Source organism: Palaemon carinicauda, chromosome 10, assembly GCF_036898095.1.
Source record: "Palaemon carinicauda isolate YSFRI2023 chromosome 10, ASM3689809v2, whole genome shotgun sequence".
Taxonomy (NCBI): Eukaryota; Metazoa; Arthropoda; class Malacostraca; order Decapoda; family Palaemonidae; genus Palaemon; species Palaemon carinicauda.
The window spans coordinates 68,634,952-68,662,428 of NC_090734.1; the positions used below are offsets into that span (position 1 = coordinate 68,634,952).

Consider the following 27,477-nt stretch of genomic DNA (forward strand, 5'->3'; position numbering starts at 1 on the left):
TATATATTGCTGATGGCGATGTCCATATTAGCTGAACACAGGATTTGCAATGCTTGCTTACCAGAATGCATGAAATATCACACGAGGTTGGGCTCAAGATAAGTAGAAAAAATACAGAGATGATGAGCACGGACTATGCAATAGAAGATGAAAAATCATTGGAAGGAGAAAGGATTAATGTGGTAGAATCATTTAAGTATTTAGGAAGTATGGTCTTCAATGCAGGGGTCTTTAGAATTAGAGTTTAGTGAAAGATTGAAAAATCAGAAAATGGCTAGGCTGAGTAAAATTTGGAAATCAAATCGCCTGACATTTCATATAAAAATCAGACTATACAGCAGTTTTAGTAAGATCGGTGTTACTGTATGGACATGAGTTATGATATGACAATGAAACAATCTCCAATAGATTTAATATATTTGAGAACAAAGCCATCAGAAGGATATTGGGAGTTAAATGGCAGGGACAGAATTAGAAATGAAGTTATAAGAGATATTACTCGAGTGCCACATGTGGATGAGATCATAATGAGTGGTAAATGTCAATGATTTGGTCATGCCCTTCGCACTCCCCGGGAGAGATTAGTTTACCAAACGTTTAGCTGGGCTTCACAAGGCATGGGAAGAGTTGGAAGACCCAGGCCTACATGGCTGAGGACCATGAAGCGTGAAGTAGGATATGATGAAGGGAGAAGTATTAAATGAAAAGCTCAAGATAGGATGAATGGTGAAATCTGACCAAGGCCCTTTGCGACAATAGGTGTAGAAGGAGATATTGATCATATTATATATATATATATATATATATATATACAGTGGAACCTCTACATACGAATTTAATCCGTTCCAGAACCAACTTCGGATGTAGAAATTGTTCCGGATGTCGAAACGAATTTTCCCATAAGAATACATTGAAATAGGATTAATCCGTGGTTGAGCCCAAAAACCTATGCTAACTTCTTAATAAACTACTACACATAATTTTCCCATGAGAATAATGAACACTAAATTAGATAATAGACATGTAAATAAGAAGAATAGACATATAAATAAGAAGGAATAGACATGTAATATAAGAAGAATTAGCAAAAAAATGATAAATAAGAAAGACGGTTTTAGCGTCACTTTACCTTAGAAAACTCCAGCGCAGGTGTTGTTCGTCTTTGCTACGCAGAGAGGAGAGAGGAGACGGACGGACGGCGAGGAGTAGAGATGTTAACTACGATAAACGTAACACTACACCGTAACTTATTCTAAGTTACACTAAGTGAACTTTAACATAACTCAGCTTATTTTTTTTTTATTTTTATATATTATATTTTTTTTTTACATTTCCTTTTTTCTCTTTGATGATTACGTAATTTTAAATCACTATCACTTACATTTAAAATTGACTGAATTTCTTTTGCTTCACTCTTTTCCGTTTTCTGTGTTTCACTTTCTTCCGCTTCACTCTTTGCCGTTTTCTTCGGTTCACTTACATCCTCTTCATCGCGAGTTCGCTTCGCAGTTTTTTTAAAGAAAGCATCGATAGATAATTGCTTGGTACGGCTTTTCAGAATGTTTCGAAAGTGAGTTAGGCAAACATCATCGAATTGAGAACTACACGACAAAACCTGCAATTTCTTTGGATGGTATTTGTCGATGAAGTCCGCCCACGTCTTGATATTTTCTTAACACCCTCTTTTATTTGCGCTGAACCTAACACATGTTCTATCTCCTCTCTCTCTTCCTCGTCATCACTCATGTGCTCCGACATAGCAATGGAGTTCCTTGAGCTCATCCGTCCGTCAGTTCGTCGTGATGTTCGGCGACGAGTTCCGTAACGTCATCTGCTTCTACCTCCAGACCCATGGACTTTGCCAAGGGAGACGATTTCCTCTACGGCTTCCGCTGTCACCGACCACGGATCAGGGTCGGGGTCAAAACCCTCGAAATCTCGGGGAGAAACTGCATCAGGCCACAGCTTCTTCCATGCAGAATTGAGGGTCCGTCGAGTTAATCCCACCCAAGCCTGATCTATGATCGTCAAGCAGTGCACGATGTTGAAGTGGCCCCTCCAAAATTCACGCAAAGTTAAGTTGGTGCTTTGCGTGACATTAAAGCACTGCTTGAATAAGTGCTTGGTGTACAGCTTCTTAAAATTAGAGATGACTTGCTGGTCCATGGGCTGGAGGATAGAGGTGGTATTTGGTGGAAGATACAGCACCTTTATGAACTTGAATTCATCGAAGATATCATCTTCAAGTCCGGGGGGGGGGGGGGGGGTGAGCGGGTGCATTGTCAAGGCATAGCAGGCACTTTAAAGGCAATTTCTGTTCATGAAGATACTTCTTCACAGAAGGGCCAAAAAACTTGGTTTACCCATTGCACAAAGAATTGCCTAGTGACCCAGGCCTTCGAGTTGGATCGCCAGAAAACATGAAGCTGATCCTTATCGACGTTGTGTGCTTAAAGGCCCTAGGGTTCTCAGAATGGTAAACAATCAAGGGCTTGACTTTAATGTCCCCGCTAGCGTTGGCACAATAGAGCAAGAGTCAACCGATCCTTCATTGGCTTATGCCCAGGCAATTTCTTCTCTTCGGCAGTGATGTAGGTTCGACTCGGCATCTTCTTCCAAAACAGCCCGGTTTCATCACAATTGAACACCTGCTGCTCTACGTAGCCTTCTTCCTTTACGATATTTTCGAAGTTCTTAACAAAAGTCAGCTGCAGCCTTTGTGTCCGCACTAGCAGCCTCTCCGTGGCGAACAACTGAATGAATCCCGGACCGTTTCCTTAAATTTCTCGAACCAGCCACGAGATGCCTTGAAATCATCTGAGGAAGGCTCGGTTGAACTCTCCCCAGAATCACCCCCAGAGCTCTCCTCCTTCAAGTCCGTAAAGATGGCGTACGCCTTCTCGCAGATAATGGTTTCGGTGATGGTGTCGCCAACCATCTCTCTATCCTTAATCCACACTAGTAGAAGTCGTTCCATCTCTTCTATGATAGGGGTACGGCGTTGGAAATTTTAGTGATCCCCTTAGAAGGTTCACTGCTTTAATAGCTTCCTTCTGTTTAAGGATTGTCGAGATCGTCGACATATTATCGGCCATACTGTTTAGCAAGTTCACTCACGCGGATGCCACGCTCATGTTTTTCAATAATTTCCTGCTTAATTTCTATAGAAAGCATTTCCTTCTTCCTTTTCTCACCATTACCACTACCACTGGCAAAACTAAGCCTCTTGGGACCCATACTTTACGTAAATTATCGTTAATGGATGCACGTAAAAAATCACGATTGAAAACACAGTTAATATCAAAACGCACAGAGCCACAACCGCAAGAAGCCGACGAGAACAGAGGACTGACCCAAGCCGCGCTAATTGAGCGTCCCTCCGAGGTCGATGTGCTGCCTTCTATCGGCAGAAATAAAAAACACTTCAGGCACTATGAGCACCGACTACGCGTACGAGTATTGTTTACTTCGGGTGTCGAAAAAAACATTCGGGTGTAGAGTCGGAACGTGTTCGAATTGTACTTCGCATGTAGAAAAATTCGGATACAACCGGTACGACGAAAATTGCTTACTTCGTGTGTCGAAATAAAATTCGGGTGTAGAGTCAAAAATTTGCTCGAATTTTACTTTGGATGTTAGAAAATTCGGATGTAGATACGCTCAGATGTAGAGGTTCCACTGTGTATGTATATATATATATATATATATATATAAATATATATATATATATATATATTTATATATATATATATATATATATATATATTTGTATATTTACAGTATGTGTGCATGAGTGTGTTTGCATTAACATCATCATCCTCCTTTGTCACTAGTCCACTACAGAACAAAGGCCTCAGACATGTCCTTCCACTCACGTCTGTTCACGGTCTTCCTATGCCGGTTTATACCAGCAAATTTTCTTAGTTCATACCCATTCTGTTATTCTTAATGTCCATCTATTATATGTCATTATAATTATATGTCCTGCCCATGTCCATTTCTTTTTCATATGTGTTGTTAGAATAACCTTTAATTTTGTTTGTTTCACGTATCCATGTTGCTATTTCTTCTGTCTCCTAGTGTTAATGTTATTCTCAGCATCTTTTTTTCCATAGCTCATTGGGTTGTAACTAGCTTATGTTCTAAGCCTTTTGTAAGGCTACACGTTCTTGATGTGTTTATATACTGTATATGTATTTATGTATGCATATTTACATATGGATATTATATGAACGAATTCTCACATATTCCAGATTCCCAAGTTTTGCTGTGATGCTAAAATGAATTCACACTAATCAATCAATCCGGAATTTTATGCCAAGATATGCATATTCTGAATTTCTTTATATTTATCCATTGTACCATTATCAATATAATTTCTTCCCCTGTTTCATCTTAATCAGATTCGATTAAGAATTGTTTTGAGCTAATTTCAGTGTGCTTACCTCTTTCAGAAATTTGTTCATTTTTTATTAGATTTACTACAGTCAGCTAACCTTGACTTGGCAAGAGCTGTTTAATTAATTGAAACTATAAGTTCAGCTTGAAGAGATGCGTCTTGGTCCATCTTGTTTCGATGTTCTGTGGGATGAGGTGGAGAAGAGTTCAACAGCTCTTCGTTTTGATACTTCAGAGTGTAGACCATCAAGGAAATGTAGGATTTCTACAAAATTGCATGAGTTTGTTGTTGTTGATTCTATTGGAAAACAGTCAGGGAGCACTCACTTTGACTTCATTGTTAAGGATTCAGCACGAATCCACTTCTTTACCCTATTGACCTCATATGTTTTTAAGAAGTGAAACACATTACAGTCACTTAACTCACAAACTACGGAATTCTTAGCTTTCGAGAAATTGTGTTAGCTTATTCATGTCTATTATGCTCACACAAAAGATTTCAGACATAAGCTGTTCTCTGCAAAACGCATGCTAGAAATACGTTATAAAAGCGTAAGTAACACTGGAAGGCTCAAATCATTGTTAGACTTGCCGAAAAATTTTCACTCCATATGAGAAGACATTTATGTCCGTCGGCTTCTGCAGAGAGAAGTTTCTCTGCTCTGAAATTTATTAAGACTACTCTCATCATTGCAATGGACATTGGTAGATTAAACAATCTTGATGTGTTGTCAAACTGAAAGTATGAAAGTTAAAAGACTAGATTTAGAGGAATTTTACAGATAGGTTTACAGAAAATCACAGGAATAGGAGAATATTGTAAAAGTGAGTCATTTCGCAGTACTCTCTTGCTTCATCACCTATAATGTATAGCAAGAATTTTTTTTTTTTTAATTTTGTTACTTTCAATATATATATATATATATATATATATATATATATAATTATAATTATAATTGCGTTCATCCATTTAATTTTTTATCATGAGTACCTATTACATAACAGGTTTATGAAAGTTATTTTCTTCTTGTATTTCCATGGTTATATTTCATAAATTCTATACGCACATGAATTAATCCTTTTTGCATAGCTCACTTTATGTTTTTTTTTTAGTTTTAAATCTGTAATTCTACCAATTTTTGAACTACATATGATAATAATGTACCTGGATGTAACAGAATCACAGATACCTGTATAATGGCTGATTATCCACCGCTGATCTCAGAATATGCCCTAATACCCTTTCTCATACGTTTTCAAAATCCTTTGGGATATATGGGCTCGCTCCGAGAGCCTAGTGCCCTCCCATATTTAGCTGTGCCCCCTTGGTGCCCACCCACTGACAAACTTCTTGCTACGTAGAATCCCATCATTCCTGATCCGGGAATGAATGGCTGCATCAACGTCAATACCTGCATTTTGATAAAAAGAACTTGAAAAACTGTTCTCACAATAGCTGCTGAAATACGATTGCGTGAAATCTAGTAATCCTCTAACGCTAAAAACTTGTGCACAAAAACTTGAGTCGTGCCATAGAATCTTGGTGAGAGCAAATCTTTGAAAAATTTGCTTGACAGCTTTGACTGAACGAAAATGGAAAATCGAGTCAATGCTGTTCAACTTTGAGGTTCTCACCGAGTCATCAAACGAATTATGGTTGGCATCGATATTCAAGATTTTTTCAGATTATTATGAGTAGTGCACTTGATGTCAAATGTATCGGCATTCCAGAAATCGTTTTTCCTAGACAAACAAAACATTTATTTATCATATTTGTTTCATTTTCATATACAGTGTATCACGTGATATGCGTGAGAAGATTTTATTATCTTAGGATACAAACATCTTTACTTTACTGTATGAGACGTGTAACGTAAAATTTAATAACAATATAACCTTTTACTAATTGAATGCTTTTTGCAAATAATCTATTATTTTTCTTATCGAGTTTGTTTTCAGAACTTAACCGTTTTTAGATTTTTTAATGTAAGAATTGATTGTTCTAATGGTTATCTTTATGTTACAATAATAGTGATATAAATACGTTTTGTGCTACATGGAATCACGTACATCAGCAAATGTGCACCAGGAAAACTACATGTACTTCATGCAAAGTTTTTTCTTTAGATTACATAGAAGATCTACTGAAAAAGATTGGAATTTGTTAAAAAAATTTCTATTTAAATAATATTTTTCTTCATAAGTTTTTTTTTTTTTCACTATCAATATGTAGCCTATTGGAAACGTCCCCTGCCCGCCAACTTGTTGGACGGGAGTTGAAGACCCGATTGAGCTCGATAGTTTCTAGTAGTGTCTGCAACCTCACTATCCTTGTGAGCTAGTGATAGGGGGTTTGGTGAAGCCTGCAGGTCTACCTTCTGAATCTCCTGCGGTCATTGCCTGGCCCTGCCTGGTCCTACTTTGATAGAGAGAGGGTTGGGCAATGATCAGCTTTATATATGGTCAGTGTCATGGTCATTGTTCTGTCCTTTGCTTCAGCCATTAAACCCCTTAAACATAACCGATTCGTACGCCACTTTCATAAAAGAAAGCTATAGTTGTTGGGGCTTTGAAAGATATACTATGAGGTTGGCTTTGTATTTGAAAATTGTAGATCGGTAGAGTTGAGGTTGATTTACATATTCAAAAGTTCACTTGTTTTACATGGACATATCTTCTTAATTGAAAACTTTACTATTAATAAAAATATTCAAAAGTTGACTGACTGCACCCTCAACAGACTAACTTCTTAACTGCTTATATCAAATGACTGTAATGGAACTTTGTCTTTAATAAATATGATCTATGTACCATTAAAGTCTTAACTGTAATCTCAACACAACTTTTATTCACGATCAGGCAAAGATAAAACGCACTATCGAATGTCACGAAATTAACTGCTGGTTTAACCTCCACGTCTCCCATAACTATAGTGAATTTGTATATAAACTAGTGAGTTTTTTTAATTTTTAAGGTATTTTGAAAATCTATCGGAAATTTTAAGGAAATAGTCTTAAGAGAAATAGAGCCAGGTCTTGCAAGTTGTCACCAAAATAGCTTTCGTTTCATTAAATATCCATCGAAATATATTATTGGAAAAATGGAAACTTATTTGCCAGATGAGGACTAGGGATAAACGTATTGTTTATTTGTAAAGTCAAACAGAATACCATACCATTAGAGATGTTTTTAAAATGAAACTCATTTTGCAGGCTCCTTAGTGTGCGGATGGGAATGCAATGACATAATGTAGGTAACACATGAGAATTTTCCTGCAAAGTCAATCTGAGAAAAACTCCGAATTCTGTGAGAGCAGTACACATGTAACTCGGGAGGGTGTGGGGAATGAATGAGAAGTGAATAGCTGTTTCCCTTAACACAGGTTTTTTCACTAAAAATGTACGTTGTATTTAATTCCGAATAACAGGGGTAAATAAACTAGAGATCTAAGTGTATTTTTTCAACTAAGGAGGCAACCGGGTAAGAATAAGAAGCAACTGAACACGATACTGTGATGGAATACATTTAGTGTGTGCTGTCTCTACTAAGCAGCCTGTTTAAGAAATCAAAAGTACTGAATCATTGGCAGATACTCGCATAAAAGAATACGTGACTCTATTATCCCACAAACCCTTTTGAAAACATAACACTGTCATGAAAGAGAGCGGAAGATGACTCGGTTAAATGCAGCATCACGTTTGTCCTGTCATAAGATTCTATTGATGGCATTAGGTGTCCCACACCAAACTCTCCCTTCCTTGAGTTATCAACCAACACCCGGCACTCTTGCAGCAGAAAACCTACAAGTTCAACCATGATCAACATTCACCACTTCCAATATCTCATATTAAAAGGTTCACATATGCTATCAGATACTATTTGATATCTAATTATCGATCTTAAAATACTCTAATTCTTATAATAATTAAAAGCTTCGTCTCGAGAGGTAATCAGTCCAAGCCGAGCTTCTATAAATCAGAACAACGGTGTTCAAATGAAAGTTCATTCGTTCGTTCGTTCGATTGATTGCCCGGAATTTTATCCCGGACGGGAGCTTTTAGACAAGAGGCCTTAAGCCCCAGGAGTATGTTGACGTTTCCTTTCTTCCATCTTGTTGACCGGTCTCCTTAACTTATTTTTTATACTGCACTATCAAGGATTCATTCCATGTTCCACATGGCCCGCTGAATGGTCTCCCAGGCCCCCGATTAATATAATGATTCTAATGTAGTTCAGTTGGAATTTTGCTACGCCACACTGGAAAACAAAATCCTCCTCCTCAGATTAAAGATCTTTTGACTGAATCACCCGGTAAATAATAAAACATAAGAAAAATCGGGGGACTTTCCAACAATATAAGATAACATAATAGAATTATCAGTAACAAGTGATTTTCATTTTTCCAAATATCAAGCCACAAATACTTTTTAAGAAAAGATTCGGCTATCCCTTATTATATATATATATATTATATATATGTGTGTGTGTGTGTGTGTATGTATATATATATATATGTGTGTGTGTGTGTGTATATATATATATATATGTGTGTGTGTGTGTGTGTTTGCATGTATACATATACATACTGTGTATATATATATATAATATATGTGTGTGTGTGTGTGTGTTTGTATGTATACATATACATACTGTGTATATATATATATATATATATACATATATCTATATATATATATATATATGTTATATATATATATATATATGTGTGTGTGTGTGTTTGCATGTATACATATACATACTGTGTATATATATATATATATATATGTGTGTGTGTGTGTGTGTGTGTGTTTGTATGTATACATATACATACTGTGTGTGTATATATATATATATATATATATACAGGTGTGTGTTTTTTTTGTGCGTGTGCATGAACCTAGGCCAGGATTGGAATCTATGACTTTGATACCAAAGTAAGTAGTCAAATCATCTACTTGGATATCAGGAAACATGTAAGGGGAAGTTAAATTCAGCATACTTGTAGGTTAGAATCCCAAGGCTAAGCTAGATGCACTAATCGTACTCATAACTCTCCTTTTTTATACAGGTTATTGCTAAGAAAGAGGGAATTCTATATAAAAAAAAAGTATTCAAGAATTCATATTTGATAGGACTTAGCGTACCTCCCCGAGTCACGTATTACCTGCGTATATAGTAGTTAAGGTCCGAAACGTTAGCATGAAAAAATTGTTCTCTTAATAGTTTTGAATCTCTCTCTCTCTCTCTCTCTCTCTCTCTCTCTCTCTCTCTCTTACAACACGCCACACACACAATGAAAACCCATTTTGAATGTCTTCAAAAATTTAGATTTTATACCTATTTGAGTAACTTTTTGAAAATCACCTCCGTTTTAAGGAAACACAACTGTTCCACATGGGAGAGTTGTATTTTCTTATTTTCATATTCTCCCACTCTCATTTTCCCATTATCCATTGTAAGTATTCACTTGCATTTTCGGTTATATTTCTTATGCGACCTCTCCAGTATATTATGCTCCCAAACATTACACACAGAGTTCAAACTTTCATTATGCGTAAGCCTTTTCCAACTCATTACCATCTCACTGTAGCTAGGTAACCCAGCCTTGTTGTGGCTCAGTCCAACTTTTTATCAATACTATTAATTCGAATTCCAAGGTCAATTAGAAAGAAAATATCGTTTCAAAAAAAAAAAAAAAAAAAAAAAAAAAAAAAAAAAAAAAAAAAGACCGTAGCGTTGGCTCCCTGCTAACCTTTGTTACCTTACGTACGGGCTTAGCCTGTATACCTCCTCAAATCTTACAAATAAATTTATCAAACTACCATACATGTTATATACGTTGTGAGCATCTTGGCTAACCATTATTTCTTAGAAGTAATTAACCATTTAATTGTTCACATGTCTGGTTTTGGAGATAGGAGATTTTATGCTTGGCATTTTTTTTTAGTTATATATTTGTTGGCAGCTGAAACGTGAAGCTAATGGTATCAAGAGGAGAGAGAGAGAGAGAGAGAGAGAGAGAGAGAGAGAGAAGGAAAGAGAGAGTGTGAGACAAACTTCACAAAATGTTCAGATCTTGACAATACTAGTTATTATCATTAAGTAAATAGTGTTACAATATTTAAACATTAGGTTCAGTTCATTTCATTGATATGAAGCTTTCACTCTCTACAGTATTCTTTCTAGAATATTTAGAATGAAGACGGTGAAATTTTCTAATTTTTCAGCCTCATTTCAAAGAAATGTCTTCGGGGTACAACATGTGTGAATATTTTTAAAAGTAAATAACGAGTATTTTATAATTATCAGACAAAACTTTTCTCTTGAACCATAAATGCTTATAGGAGATATGACTGTGATGCTAGATTGCATGTGAACAACATCGTATGGCTTACCAGCGCTAACAAATTTGACACGAAATCACCTTTCACATAAAAAACCGAGTTTTAATTTGGGCAATTGTAAATTGACAGTTTACTTTAAAGTTATTCACTTATCATTCTATGAATACTAAGAGATAATGATTACATTAGATTGTTACTTATATCTATTTTCATTATTTGATTTTAGATCCATAGTGAGGGTGCTTTTCAAAAAATATATGGAAAAACTGTAACCAAGATCAGAGAATATCTAATGTAGAAATGCAGGAGAGCAGTAAGGGATGTTGCCTCAGTTACTTTTCTAAATATCCAGCCTTTTTTAGTGGAAGACTTCATATTTGTTTAGAGGCCTTGACGGTTAATAAGTTCTGCATACCTTCTAATTCTTTATGGCCCAACCAACAGCAATGGAATCACTTTTCCAAGCGGCAAGAAAGCTGAGTTTTGAATGGTGAATTACAAGGATTGACAAGATACGTACACTCCACAATCAATCCATTTTTTAAAGTCCATAGAGATTTTATTTAACTCAGATGGTTTTCCAAAATGGTTCATCGATGAAAGGAAGACAACTTAAAGTTTAGTGTATTTCCTTGTTAGGTTGTTTATTTTCCTTTCATCACTTCACTGTCCGATTATATTAAGTTTAAGGCTCAGTATTGCCCTTTGCTCTTATGAAAATTCTTCCAGACCCCAAGAGTAACTTCTTTCATAATAGGAATTTCTAAGATATGCAGAGTCTCGTGCAAGACTTCGCTAACCATACTTTCTGGTAAGGTTTTTTTTTTTTTTTTTCATGGCCTTTTTAAATTAGTAGAGCGTTATTTTTTTATTATCTATATTCTATCTGCTTTTCTCCTCTGCTCTCTTATTTTTCTTTTTGTTGATGATTCAATCCTCAATACTTTGTTATTTATTTCTTGTTGTTTTTGCTCGGTCTTAAATTGCTATTTGTTGGTCCAGAACCGATTTTAGTGGCTTTTGAAGGGGCATCTCATAAATCCTAGAAGTTTTGTTCCTCCAAAACACTGAATATATCCAAGTCTCTTTCTCTCTATTCCCCTGTTCCATTCATAGGCCGAGAATCATTCAAAGTAACTTAGTTTTTCACTACCTCATTTTTAACAAATTGTCGACAGCAATAAAACTGCTTCTAAATGTTTAATTTTAGGTCTTTCTTTTGCTGAACTTATCCATATCTGTGACCACAATATTCCTACAGAAAGAAAAAAGGGAACAAACCTTGCGGTGTATAGGGAGAGTTATACGAGGAAATAAATGGTATCGTAGCAAAGAACTACAAGCAAAAGTATCAGCAGATTAAAATAAAAAAATCATACTTGACAAGGCCAGAAACTCAACTGACAAAACATCTGTTCACAACTAGTTGGGCTTGGGACATGACATGGTAGCCAATGACATCTGCTGCCATATACGTTGCATGAATAATTTCAAAGCTCAGCGTGTGACAGAAAAAAACATTGTCCTCCCCCAACGTTTATGATGTACCATTCAAAGCTCTTGTAGGCAAACTGAAAGTCAGGTTATTTGAAAACTTCGAGGGGTTCCTTATCAAAACCCGAAGAGATGAGTACAGGCAACAACTTCGTGAAGAAGGAGTGCAAACAGCAAGTTGATATCAGTCAACAACCTCAATTGGATCAAGAGTATCATTTTAGAACAATTCTAGGGAACAGGCTTTATATGCACTTCCAATGTTCATCTTGGCGATGCACTTGTAAAACTTTGGAAATAACCAGTGCAACTGACTTGAAATAAAAGATTTTGACCTCGGCAGCCAAATACTAAGAAAAGACGCAAAATTATATAAAATGAAAGACATCTGTCCAATTCAACGGAAGTTTCAATCGAAGCTGCTTCGGAAATGGCTCCTGACACATTCTACAACTTAATTGCAAGCTTGTTGAAAGATGTCCCACTCCAACTTACTGGCATACAAGAGGGGCAAAATAGAGTATCGGTCCGTATCTCAGCTCAATCACAAGTATTAGTGCCAGTGCCAGAGTAGGAATCTACTCAGGAAGAGGCTGATACCAGGCTAATATTACACATTGTACACAGTGTTCGTACAGAAGGAATAAACAGAGTTATAGTGCATCCCAATGCCAATGATGTCATTGCCCTGAGTATCTACCATGCTGCTACATATATTCAGAACCTACCTGAGTTTTGGGTACGAGTCTCTTCAAATGAATAACTACTGATCTACAGTTTTACTGAAGTCTTTGAGTCGATCAGCATTATCAATGATTCCTAGCCTGAGTGGCAGAGATACAACTAGCTTTCCGCACTTCACAAGCAAGAAGGGTCATTTGCTCCACATCTGAGACGGGCGATGTACGCAACTATGATCAACACGAGTGTTCACATCCAAAAGCCAAATCTGCCACCCACCGACCGAGTATGGGTGGGAACTGAAAGGCGGAGACTACGTCCTGTTTTGAGTGTAACCTCATTATACCTCGTTATGGCCAGATCAGCTTTCAAGGTCCATCTCCTACAACTGTTTGAAAGGATGCCACAGAAAGTGCTCATATGCATGAAACATGTCCCTTGCTATATTAGCTACAAATGTAGAGGCTCTACATACAGGTGCTACACAACAAGTGTCTATAGGAGGTCGATGTCTTCGATTCTGTGAAGTAGGAGATCTTCAGAAAAATCTTTAGCCCCCCCCCCCCCCCTTGAGCAATACATTACGCTACAACATGGAAGTATATGCGTATCATCCATTTATATGTATAAATTAATATATATGCAATCATTTTACTCTAACAACTACAAGCATTGTGACAATAAAATATCAGAATTTTCATTTATTTTTTTTTACCTAAGGGTAGTTGATCCCCAAGGTTGTGCAGTCAAATGTTATTGCATAAGGTGGTAGAAAAAAAAAAAAAAAAAAAAAAAAAAAACACCCACAACCTATGTAAGTCAACCCCGCTAGCTGCCCTAGTATCACCAGAATCGAATGAATACTTTGCGATTTGACTTAAGTCATCCTTATCACCAGACACCCCAACATTTAAGAGATCCCATCGAGACATGTTTCTTGGGGCAGGGATTCCTACTGAGAACTAAAACCATGACGCAATGCAGTGGAATTAACACTTTTAGCCACAAGGCACCAAGTAAGTCCATTCCAAAGCCAGCTCCAAAAACTTGAAAAGTTGTCGATTTAATAATAAGGCAATTATGACCTACACGAAAACTTTGATCCATAACACTAAATACTGCTGTACTATAATCGATAACCCCAACCGTCTAATTTAGCAAGCGTAGGTATCAAGGGTTTTTAAAAATAAACTTGGAAGCGATGTGGAGGTACTTCAGTTTCTTCATGTAACTGCACACCTTTTTAGGAGCCCTAGAATCACTTGAGCCTAGTATTAAGAATTGAATGTTTTGGTGAAATCGTTGCTGATTAGATCATACATTTCCTTTGACTGTTACAAACGTCGAAGCCTCTACTATTAGGACATTACATAATTCTGCAATAACTCTTAGATTAATCACTTCATGAAAGAGAAAACGCTCAAGCACACAAGTTGAAAATAACAAGGCATATAGTAGGAAACATCAAATTAAATAAAACAATTCATATCTCTCTCTCTCTCTCTCTCTCTCTCTCTCTCTCTCTCTCTCTCTTTCCCATAAATATAGCCAAAATATTGAAAATAGTTGATATTTTATACTTACAATGTGAGGTGTAGGTGTACACTTGAATCGAGATATTCAGTTGTTGGCATTTTATTTTCTTCACTCACCTGTTAAAAAAAGAAAATAAATCTCTACAGAAGCATTCAGTTTGTTTAAAAGAAAACAAGATAATACTAGAACACTAGTACTGCATGGGTTATGAATATTTGAAGAAATAAAGAAGAACCGTTCCTTATAAAGTAAAATGTTCTCATTTGCAAAAATAGTTGCTTAACATATCAGTGAATCATAGCAAACCATTTATTTCTGCGATGAGATTTGATATACCGATTATGGGAATCGATCCAACTCTTGCTGTCCTTTTCTTATACAACTAGCCACTCTCCTTTAACATACATACACACATTCTCTCTCTCTCTCTCTCTCTCTCTCTCTCTCTCTCTATATATATATATATATATATATGTATATATATAAATATATATATACATATATATATATATATATATAAATATATGTATAAATATATATATATATATATATACTGTATGTATATATATACATATATATGCACACACACACACACACACACATATATATATATATATATGTGTGTGTGTGTGTGTGTATATATATATAGTATATATATGTATATATATACAAACACACACACCAACACACACACACACATACATATATATATATATATATATATAAATACATATATATATATATATATATATATTATATAGATATAAATATATTTATATATATATACATATACATATATATATATATGTATATATATATATATATATATACAGTATATATATACACACACACACACACATATATATATATATATACAAACATATATATATATATATATATATACAAACATATATATATATATATATATACATGTATATATATACATACATACTTTATATATATATATATATATATATGTATGTATATATACACACATACATATATATATATATATATATATTCTTACAAAGCTCGTCTAATATAAGTATATTATTTTATTCATATATTTCATTTGTGTTTTTAAAGGAATTTTAGCCAGCTCGTAGGGTCAGTTCTACTCTTGTAGAATTAAGTAAATATATGTAAATTAAATAAGATTGTCATCATCCATTTAGTTATATTTTCATTCAGTTCTATATATGTAAAGTTACGTCATTTTAGAGAATTAAACTTTCATTTCACATAATTTTGTTACAAAGTCTTATGTAAATTTCTTAAAAGGTGTGCTGTATGACATATGCTAGGGATTGCATCATGTTACAATGTGGTTGGGAGCTGCATGAAGGTTCTAGACTAAAAATTATTCTTTTTTATATTAAGAGAGGAGGTTGGCGGTATTAGCCGAGTGTTGCCTTGTTGGACGTCAAATGGAACTCCTTCAAATTGCCATGTTGACAACCTGACATCATTAGAGACCGTTGGGACCATAACCCCACGCTACAAAAATGATGAACTAGAAGTTTCTAGAGTGAATTAAGATAATATATATATATATATATATATATATATAAAGGCGTAGCAATGCATACGAACGAGACACCCAACCTGACCCTCTGAAAGAGTCAACGTCTGCCAATCCTCTCTCCTGCATCTATCCAGCCACTACGTATTTCCTCTCCAATGTGCATAGTGTTTTCTTTCAAACGTGAATAGTGATTTCTCTCCAACATATTCTGTATATAATGATGTTCAAACATTGGTGATATTTTAATTTAGAAGTGAAATGTGTTAATGTAAGTACATTTTATAGGATCATTTTTTGTGACTGACCCTGTGAGATTTGGTTAAAAAGGGAAGTGTATTAATTTTTGCTTAACCGTTGGGTAACCTTGTGTGAACACAAAGGATATAAGAGAAACAGTTACCTAAATGTAAGTGTAAATTGGATAAAATTTCTGTAGTGTTAAAGTGTCATTGTTTTTTATCAATTGTCAAAATTAAACATTTACATTTACTTAAATTAATTTCTAGTGAAACAAGTGATTGTATAATTTTTTGAAGTGTCAGTTTGTCTTAGTCTAAGGTTTAGTTCAGATTTCAAATTCGAGTGATTTTTTTTTTCATTTTTTTTTTAATTCTTACTTTTATAGAATATATATATTTTTGTGGAGTGTGTATTATTTTGATCACCAATAATTATTTCACTACTTGCTCGTATCCCTTGACTAAAAACCGAAATAAGAGGTTGATTTAACAATAGTTCCCGTTAAAAGTAAAGTAATCACCCAGATTTTGTTTTGAGTGTAACGTAACGAGACCTTTATATATTCAGTGTTTATATATATTATTGTGTGGGAGTTGCGTATTATTCTCAGAGCTCGGAGTTTGGAGCTCGGGAATCTACGTAATTCGCTACTCGTAACAATATATATATATATATATATATATATCAATATATATATATACTTATATGTATGTGTATATATATATATTTATATACATATATATATATATATATATATATGTATATATGTATATATGCATATATATATCTATATATATATACACATTTATATACATATATATGTATATTTACATATATATATATATATATATATGAATATATATATATATATATGTATATATGCATATATATATATATATATATATATTTATATATATATATATATATATATATAAATATATATAATATGTATATATATGTGTGCATGTGTGTATCTATATATATATACATATATATATATATATATATACATACATACATATATATGTACTATATATATATATATATATATGTATACAAATACACACACATGCCTTACTTACAACTGTAATCGAACAGTTTAATATGGTTCTTCAAAAAGGCCCATGTAAGAATACACACATGAAGTACTAGTATGAAGAAAAAATATTGACCCACGCTCATTAAATTTGCACAAGTGTGCATACTAAGTGTAGTCGTACGAATCAGCAAAAATGTGTATCAATTTCAAATCCTATTAAAAGATTCCCAGCTTAGAGAGAGAGAGAGAGAGAGAGAGAGAGAGAGAGAGAGAGAGGAATTCATGCAACCTTAATTTTATGCACCAATTTATGAGTAATGTATTTTTTTAGTTCCTAAGAAAACTCAGCCAGGGTGTCATGAAAATAAGAAAATATGTTAGAGTGTAGATTGTAATCTAACTTTTATCAAAATCCTAAATTGACAATTTCTGGCGTTTCTTGTGCATAGCCATATAAATCTAGAGAGGTAAATCAGTTCTAAGTTCAAAGGAAAGACGAACAGTATAAAACTTTGTGGCAGCTATTTGAGTGTAATTTCAAATACTGTGTAGCCTATCAAAAGTGTTTAGCTTGGTGCCATGCAGTCCATTCAAATATGAATTTGCTTTGCCTACGCTGTCTAAATGTTAGGTTCCTTTCCTAAGTGATGAGGCTGGAGACCTCATTCTTAGAGCAAGGCGTATAGAAGCGAGGAGCAGTAACTCTCAAATAAGAAAAAGGAAGTGTGTGACAACTACTGATTTCCACCATGAATGACCACATTGTATCGCAGAAAAGTTATACATCTATAAAAACTAAACACCAAAAATATGTGTAATTCATGTGTTTACCCAAAAGCTAGTTTCTGGAAAACGAGTCCAAAAAGTGTTAATTTCCTGGACAGAATTATGAAATTAAACATCTTACTTCTAAACAGAATCAGCTGATGAGATTTGCAAAACTAGGATATCAAGACGATACTCTGAAGGGCTCCTAATTTTATAATGGTTCTGCAGCTTACTTAAATAAGTCTGCCTACAGTAGGTAGAGCGCTCACTCTCAGAGTAACTGGACTTCCTTCAATGACTTCTTCACACTGTTGTGTTGAGCGAATTTACCCTTCTCACGTTGTTGTCTGGATTTAGAATCAAAGAACACTCCAATAATTGATTCAAAGTTAATTACACGGCTATCGAATAGAATTTCTTTAATGGGTCGCCCTATTGATTATTTAGATTGTTGTGGGGTTAATTGGTTAATTATGTGAGAGATTACATTAAGGTCAAATGAATATCACATGATATTACGTATGATTCATGAAATGAAAGCGCTGGCAGGGACTTGAAATTGAACATAATGTGACAGGCAAAATGAATATTGAAGATTTACGATATTTTTCAAAGCGAAATCTTGAAATGAGACCGTATGAAAAGTTCGGGAGAAAACGGCCAGTAAAACTCGAGGACTTCAAAGGGGAATGAATGAACTTTTACCTCTCCTTAGCAACTGAATCCTGATGAATTATAAGCGCATCTTTCCTCGTCCAACAAATCAACCTTTAAATGTCATTAAAGGTCATATTTCGACGATAGATCGAAATCAATCTTTCAAAAGCTGTGCAATGTAGGAAGTTGCTCACTGTAGTCTCAAACACCTACGCAATGTATGTTCATTGCTCATGAATGTACAGTTGACGGATAACTTTCATTACGTCAAAGACCTTACGAGAATCATTTATGATTCAGACCACAGAAAAAAAGGTCATAAAAAGAAATTCGGAAGACACCTTTAATTATGGAATATAATCATGCATCACCTCTACCTACACTACATGCACTTACAAGCCCTATAGGATCCAAGATTGAAACCGAGCACACTGTCGTAATTCTCCGACTGTGAGGGGGAAAAAACATTCCAGTTAAGGTACTTCTGTTACATCTGAAGAAACATCTGACAACAATATAGAGAAATACTGTATAATGAAATTTTGTACAGGTTAAAATATGTCATTTCTTACAGAAGGTCCCCAACTTACAAACTTAATTGGTTCCAAGAAGCTGTTTGTCCCTAACTTACAAACTTAATTGGTTCCAAGAAGCTGTTTGTCCCTAACTTACAAACTTAATTGGTTCCAAGAGCTGTTTGTCCCTAACTTACAAACTTAATTGGTTCCAAGAAGCTGTTTGTCCCTAACTTACAAACTTAATTGGTTCCTAGAAGCTGTTTGTCCCTAACTTACAAACTTAATTGGTTCCAAGAAGCTGTTTGTCCCTAACTTACAAACTTAATTGGTTCCAAGAAGCTGTTTGTCCCTAACTTACAAACTTAATTGGTTCCTAGAAGCTGTTTGTCCCTAACTTACAAACTTAATTGGTTCCAAGAAGCTGTTTGTCCCTAACTTACAAACTTAATTGGTTCCTAGAAGCTGTTTGTCCCTAACTTACAAACTTAATTGGTTCCTAGAAGCTGTTTGTCCCTAACTTACAAACTTAATTGGTTCCAAGAAGCTGTTTGTCCCTAACTTACAAACTTAATTGGTTCCAAGAAGCTGTTTGTCCCTAACTTACAAACTTAATTGGTTCCTAGAAGCTGTTTGTCCCTAACTTACAAACTTAATTGGTTCCTAGAAGCTGTTTGTCCCTAACTTACAAACTTAATTGGTTCCAAGAAGCTGTTTGTCCCTAACTTACAAACTTAATTGGTTCCAAGAAGCTGTTTGTCCCTAACTTACAAACTTAATTGGTTCCAAGAAGCTGTTTGTCCCTAACTTACAAACTTAATTGGTTCCAAGAAGCTGTTTGTCCCTAACTTACAAACTTAATTGGTTCCAAGAAGCTGTTTGTCCCTAACTTACAAACTTAATTGGTTCCAAGAAGCGGTTTGCAAGTCGAATTGTTTGCAAATTCAATTTTGGACTAGGGAAGACCTAACCTGAATCTCACGCCTATGATTTCCAGCTACATAAGTCAACCCTTTTACCCCCAGGCTATTTGGAAATTTCCGACCCTTAACCCCCTGGGGTTACTTTTTTTTCAAGCACATTTTGCAGTGTATTTATTTTAAATTGCTCTAACAGCCTTAATTTTCGTCATAGAGAGGTCAGGTTGGTCTCTTTTTCTTGGAAAATGCCTGAAGTTTCTCAAAAAATTATCAAAAACATGCAAAAAAAATTTATATAGCAGTTTTTCGCAAGGACGTACCGGTACATCCATGGGGGTAAAGGGACGAGTTTTGTGAAATGTACCAGTACCTCCTTTGGGGGTAAAAGGGTCAACAAATGGTTGGGTTTCATATGAAATAGATATCAGGTTATTACATATGTGGTTTTGCATACCGTTTTAAATATAATATTGTTTTATTAAAGTATTTCTTCATCTTATCTTTGCTATTTTCAGCTGGATTTGTGTTAGTATCTCCGAATGTTTGCAAGTTAAGGGCCTTCTTATTTCAATTTCCTATCTAGTCCAAAAAACACTTTTTGTTTCACAATCAACCTAAGAACTGCGCAGTACTGTAAAATATATCAAAGTCCAAATAACTACTACAGGAAACTTTTTCCGAATACCTCTATTACATATGATCACATGTTAACCCTTTTACCCCCAAAAGACGTACTGGTACGTTTCACAAAAGCCATCCCTTTACCCCCATGGACGTACCAGTAGGTCCTTGCAAAAAAATGCTATAAATTTTTTTTTCTTCATATTTTTTATAATATTTTGAGAAAATTCAGGCATTTTCCAAGAGAATAAGACCTACCTGACCTCTCTATGACAAAAATTAAGGCTATTAGAGCAATTTAAAAAAAAATATATACTGTAAAGTGTGCTGGGGAAAAAAATAACCCCCTGGGGGTTAAGAGTTGGAAATTTCCAAATAGCCTGAGGGTAAAAGGGTTAATGTCTAAGACTCTCATAACAAAAGTAATACATGAATCATTCAACTGTTGAGTCTTCTTGACCTTAAAACAAAAATGAAGTTTGTAATTACCAGAGTCTGTAATGTACCATAAAGAATTTAGTTTCTGAAAAGTTTAGAACAAATATTTATGGTTATATACGTAAGTGATAACTCAAGTGATTACTAAAATCTTATTTTTCATCTGTTTTAAACCTTCATTGATAAGATTTAACTCATGGAAGTTAAAAAAAAAATGGTAAGTCATAATGACGGCTTCATATACTGAAATCTATTAGTAATAGCACAGAAAGAAGACATTAAACTACCACTTGAAATTACTACAGTATTTTAAAGTAATTTATTACTGGAGACTAAAGTAATTTATTATTGGAGACAATTCTAAAATACTGCTTAAGAAGTACAGAAATATGACATTTTTTTTTATTATCATCATTACTAAGCTACTACCCTAATTTGAAAAGCAGGATGCTTTAAGCCCTAGGGCTCCAACAGGGAAAAATAGCCCAGTAAGGAAAGGAAATAAATATATTACAAGAGAAGTAGTGAACACTTAAAATATTTTAAGAACAGTAACAACATAAAAATAGATCTTCCATAGATAAACTATAAAAACTTTATGAAAGCAAGAGGAAGTGAAATCAAATAGTGGGCCTGAGTGTACCCTCAAGCAAGAGAACTCTACTTTGCTACCTATCAAGTTAAGCCTTGAAGGTAAATTAGATAATTCTTGATGAAAAATAATGATTCAAACCTCATATGGCTAGGGACAGGTCAAGAACTCCCACCGAACTTCCAAATACAATAGAGGAACCTAACTCGAGCCTGTTACCCCAGTCTATAAAAACCTAAGGATGGAACTTGCACTTTGAAGTGATTGAGGAATAAATCTGAATAATAGGAGGATAATAAGATTTCTTCCAAAAGGGTTGTGGTGGCCGATGTGATAACGTCCCTGACTGGTGAATGCCAGACCGGGGTTCGAGTCCTTCTGAAATTCGTTAGTTTCTTTAGTTGCTGCAACCTCAACTTCCTTGTGAGCTAAGGATGGGGGGTTTCGGGGAGCCTATAGGTCTATCTGCTGAGTCATCAGCAGCCATTACCCGGCCCTCCTCGCTCCTAGCTTGGGTGGAGAGGGGGCTTGGCCGCTGATCATATGTATATATGGTCAGTCCCTAGGGCATTGTCCTGCTTGATAAGGTAATGTAACAGTTGCTTGCCTCTTGCCATTTATGAGCGGCCTTTAAAGCCTTTAAACTGCTATTCTATCCCAAGCTTTCTCTGCTCTGATACAAGGAGGATGAGGGGGTATCACCATATGGCAGTGCTCTATGTCCATGAAACAACTTTATTCAAATCAACTTGCAAGATAAGGATATCAACTACAGTGGAAAGTCAAGTAATGTAAGAAAGGCACATACATGAATGACAAAATATAATGAATATCCAATAGTACCTCAGATTGTCACGTCATTGACCCACCTGTGAGAAGTTTATCACTCTCTCAGCATTGTAAAGTAAAGATCCCTAGTTTTGGGATCAACTGTCCTCAAAGGTGATAGGGAGACATAAGTTGGTAATACAGTCTAATCTTGTGTGGAAATTCGTATCTGGATTAAGAATCAGATACCCACTTGGTAATACTGCAGACTGTATCATATGATAGTCTGTGACGGGTGAAAACCATAATCACCATAAGTGAATGATTATCTGGTGCTGGTAACTATATCCAGACAGTTCTAGAAAAGGGACAACAGGCCACTGAAATTACACAAGATGCCTAACCCATATTTATCCTATAGTGTTGCACAAAAAAAAGAGAAAAAAAAGATACCATATAATCCTTGATAGTAGAATTTGACAATCTGTTTTTTCACAAGGCTCACAAACATATTTACTACAGTATCATGTGAGGCGATAAAAAAACACATTACCCTTGTACAGCACTATTGCACAATTCATTCCTCTTGGGGAAGGTTTTGTCAGCCTTATATGAAAAAACATTTTTTGAAAGGACAAAAGCTTACAAAAATGTAATAGGAAGGCCTATAGTTGTTTTTGGATATGTTGATACATACATATACCAAAGGCACTTCCCCCAATTTTGGGGGGTAGCCGACAACAACAAGAAACAAAACAAAAAGGGGACCTCTACTCTCTACGTTCCTCCAGCCTAACCAGGGACTCAGCCGAGTTCAGCTGGTACTGCTAGGGTGCCACAGCCCAACCTCCCACATTTCCACCACAGATGAAGCTTCATACTGCTGAGTCCCCTACTGCTGCTACCTCCGCGGTCATCTAAGGCACCGGAGGAAGCAGCAGGGCCTACCGGAACTGCGTCACAATCGCTCGCCATTCATTCCTATTTCTAGCACGCTCTCTTGCCTCTCTCACATCTATCCTCCTATCACCCAGAGCTTTCTTCACACCATCCATCCACCCAAACCTTGGCCTTCCTCTTGTACTTCTCCCATCAACTCTTGCATTCATCACCTTCTTTAGCAGACAGCCATTTTCCATTCTCTCAACATGGCCAAACCACCTCAACACATTCATATCCACTCTAGCCGCTAACTCATTTCTTACACCCGTTCTCACCCTCACCACTTCGTTCCTAACCCTATCTACTCGAGATACACCAGCCATACTCCTCAGACACTTCATCTCAAACACATTCAATTTCTGTCTCTCCATCACTTTCATTCCCCACAACTCCGATCCATACATCACAGTTGGTACAATCACTTTCTCATATAGAACTCTCTTTACATTCATGCCCAATCCTCTATTTTTTACTACTCCCTTAACTGCCCCCAACACTTTGCAACCTTCATTCACTCTCTGACGTACATCTGCTTCCACTCCACCATTTGCTGCAACAACAGACCCCAAGTACTTAAACTGATCCACCTCCTCAAGTAACTCTCCATTCAACATGACATTCAACCTTGCACCACCTTCCCTTCTCGTACATCTCATAACCTTACTCTTACCCACATTAACTCTCAACTTCCTTCTCTCACACACCCTTCCAAATTCTGTCACTAGTCGGTCAAGCTTCTCTTCTGTGTCTGCTACCAGTACAGTATCATCCGCAAACAACAACTGATTTACCTCCCATTCATGATCATTCTCGCCTACCAGTTTTAATCCTCGTCCAAGCACTCTAGCATTCACCTCTCTCACCACTCCATCAACATACAAGTTAAACAACCACGGCGACATCACACATCCCTGTCTCAGCCCCACTCTCACCGGAAACCAATCGCTCACCTCATTTCCTATTCTAACACATGCTTTACTACTTGTGTAGAAACTTTTCACTGCTTGCAACAACCTTCCACCAACTCCATATAACCTCATCACATTCCACATTGCTTCCCTATCAACTCTATCATATGCTTTCTCCAGATCCATAAACGCAACATACACCTCCTTACCTTTTGCTAAATATTTCTCGCATATCTGCCTAACTGTAAAAATCTGATTCATACAACCCCTACCTCTTCTAAAACCACCCTGTACTTCCAAGATTGCATTCTCTGTTTTATCCTTAATCCTATTAATCAGTATTCTACCATACACTTTTCCAACTACACTCAACAAACTAATACCTCTTGAATTACAACACTCATGCACATCTCCCTTACCCTTATATAGTGGTACAATACATGCACAGACCCAATCTACTGGTACCATTGACAACACAAAACACACATTAAACAATCTCACCAACCATTCAAGTACAGTCACACCCCCTTCCTTCAACATCTCAGCTTTCACACCATCCATACCCGATGCTTTTCCTACTCTCGTTTCATCTAGTGCTCTCCTCACTTCCTCTATTGTAATCTCTCTCTCATTCTCATCTCCCATCACTGGCACCTCAACACCTGGAACCGCAATTATATCTGCCTCCCTTTCATCCTCAACATTCAGCAAACTTTCAAAATATTCCGCCCACCTTTTCCTTGCCTCCTCTCCTTTTAACAACCTTCCATTTCCATCTTTCACTGTCTCTTCAATTCTTGCGCCGGCCTTCCTTACTCTCTTCACTTCTTTCCAAAACTTCTTCTTATTCTCTTCATATGACTGACCCAGTCCCTGACCCCACCTCAGGTCAGCTGCCCTCTTTGCCTCACGTACCTTGCGCTTTACTTCCACCTTTTGCTCTCTATATTTTTCATACTTCTCTATACTATTACTCTGCAGCCATTCTTCAAAAGCCCTCTTTTTCTCTTCCACTTTTACCTTCACTCCTTCATTCCACCATTCACTGCCCTTCCTCATGCTGCCTCCAACAACCTTCTTGCCACATACATCACTTGCAATCCCAACAAAATTTTCTTTTGCTAACTTCCACTCCTCCTCTAAATTACCAGTTTCTCTTACTCTCACCTCGTCATATGCCATTTTCAACCTTTCCTGATATTTACTTTTTACCCCCGGTTTTATTAGCTCTTCAACCCTCACTAGCTCCCTTTTACATCCACCTACTCTATTCCCCCACTCTTTTGCTACAACTAATTTTCCTTCCACCAAAAAATGATCAGACATACCGTTAGCCATACCCCTAAACACGTGCACGTCTTTCAATCTTCCAAACATAGATAGCTGAAGGTAAAGCTAAAATACACAAAGCATACAGGATAGGTAAATAAAATCACCTGCTTATATTTTAAGTAGATACCTGACATAGATAATCAAATGAAGAAAATTATTATTCACATCTGGAGACGAGTAATAAGATGAATCTATTTGCAAAGATAATGTGAACCATTCAAAAGATCATGATCTAGACTTGAATAATAATGAACTACCAAGAAGAGCTCATGGAAAACCCACAAATGTTAAAAATAATTTGTATTTTTCCTAACTATATAAATCTGGATCCTTTAATAGGAGAATTTTATCAGCGAAGCAGGAAACTCAACAACTAAGATTTTATAATGAGGTGTCGGTAGTCACAGGTACAGTAGATGGCTGGGACGCGCCACCTCCCCCCTCCCTTCCTGGCTCACTGAGCAGCCACTTTGACCTTCACCTATGAATTGTGGGGTGGATGAGGTAAGAATTTAAGACTCAGGTTTGTATACAGTAATCAGGAAAAATAAAATTCATCTTTAAAATCTGTGATTTGTTCTACATGGATACAAACCCTCATCCTTTGATAGAGACATCCACAGGAGAAAGTTCCTGTGACAAAACTGGCTTCTGTAAAATCCTGGGATATCGGTGTACTCAGGCCTATATAGTTACAGGAGTGCCAAGTTTCATCCAAATCTATTATCCTAAATGTGTCAAGTGATAGATTTAGGATTCTGATATTAGGCATATGGTCAATTTAGGAACCTTTATCCACACTGGGATATCATGCCAGAATATAAAACTAATACTGTATAGATTAATGAATTTAAATTTATATCTATCTTCCCCATCATTAGGAGGATAGGGGATCTAAGTTCTACTTTTAAATAATAGAATAGTACTCAGTATGGTAGCTTTCCTGCATTAGTGTCTATTCCAGCAATATAATGAGTCAAATGGTCAACTCCAAGGGAGGGGAAGAAAAGAGGAAAAAGGCCATGTTTTCTAGCTCTTAACGTAGACTGATGTCACAACTGTGAAGAACTAAGAATACTACACTACTTGCTAGGAAGCTACCAGTACCACAGGTCCGAAGGAGGACGTGTTGAAAGACTCATGGGTACAATACTTTAGGTAAGGTGCTGTGAAGGTCGTCTGGCGATTCCAGACTCCTAACTTCAAAACTTGTCCTATTTATTGACAGGTTCCTTTTGAAGGCTAAGGTAGCTCCAACTCCCAAGACTTCATGAGCGGGAGATAGGGATGGTTCTGCCGGTTCACTATCCGTTCGATGTTCTGTGCTCTGTTTATTAAGCTTCGAAGTCAGAAGGAGATAGCGTTCTTTGAGACATTCCTTTTTCTTGCTCCTCCCTGTGCCAATGAACAGGTTTTGGAGGTGTGGTATAAAGGGTTGTGTATGTTTTAGATAACATTTTAATGCCCTTAAAAGGACAATAAAGCAACTCATCCGAATAGTAAAGGTCTCAAACCTAGGGTCATGAATGGCTGGGTTTTGAGTCTCAACTATTAATTCAGGTACACAGAAAAAGGAGACTTTCCTCCAACCCTTGGTATGATATACATAGTACAAGTATGACAATCCATGGATTTCACTATCCTGTTACTGAGGCCAGGGCTAGTAAGAAAATTGTATTTAAAGTAAGATCCCTGTTGGAGGCCATCCTCAAGTGTTCATGTGTTGCTTTTTCAAAGAGCTGAGGACTTTAGGGATGTC

General features: G+C 36.0%; 1 protein-coding gene across 1 annotated transcript in view; it reads right to left on the reverse strand.

Moving 5' to 3' along the window:
* LOC137648037 (tyrosine-protein phosphatase non-receptor type 4-like) overlaps nucleotides 1-27,477 on the reverse strand; it is a 72,067-nt gene that overhangs the window by 7,149 nt on the left and 37,441 nt on the right. The window contains exon 9 of the mRNA XM_068380980.1: nucleotides 19,071-19,130. Coding sequence (XP_068237081.1) covers nucleotides 19,071-19,130 — 60 coding nt within the window. The remainder of the gene's footprint in view (nucleotides 1-19,070; nucleotides 19,131-27,477) is intronic.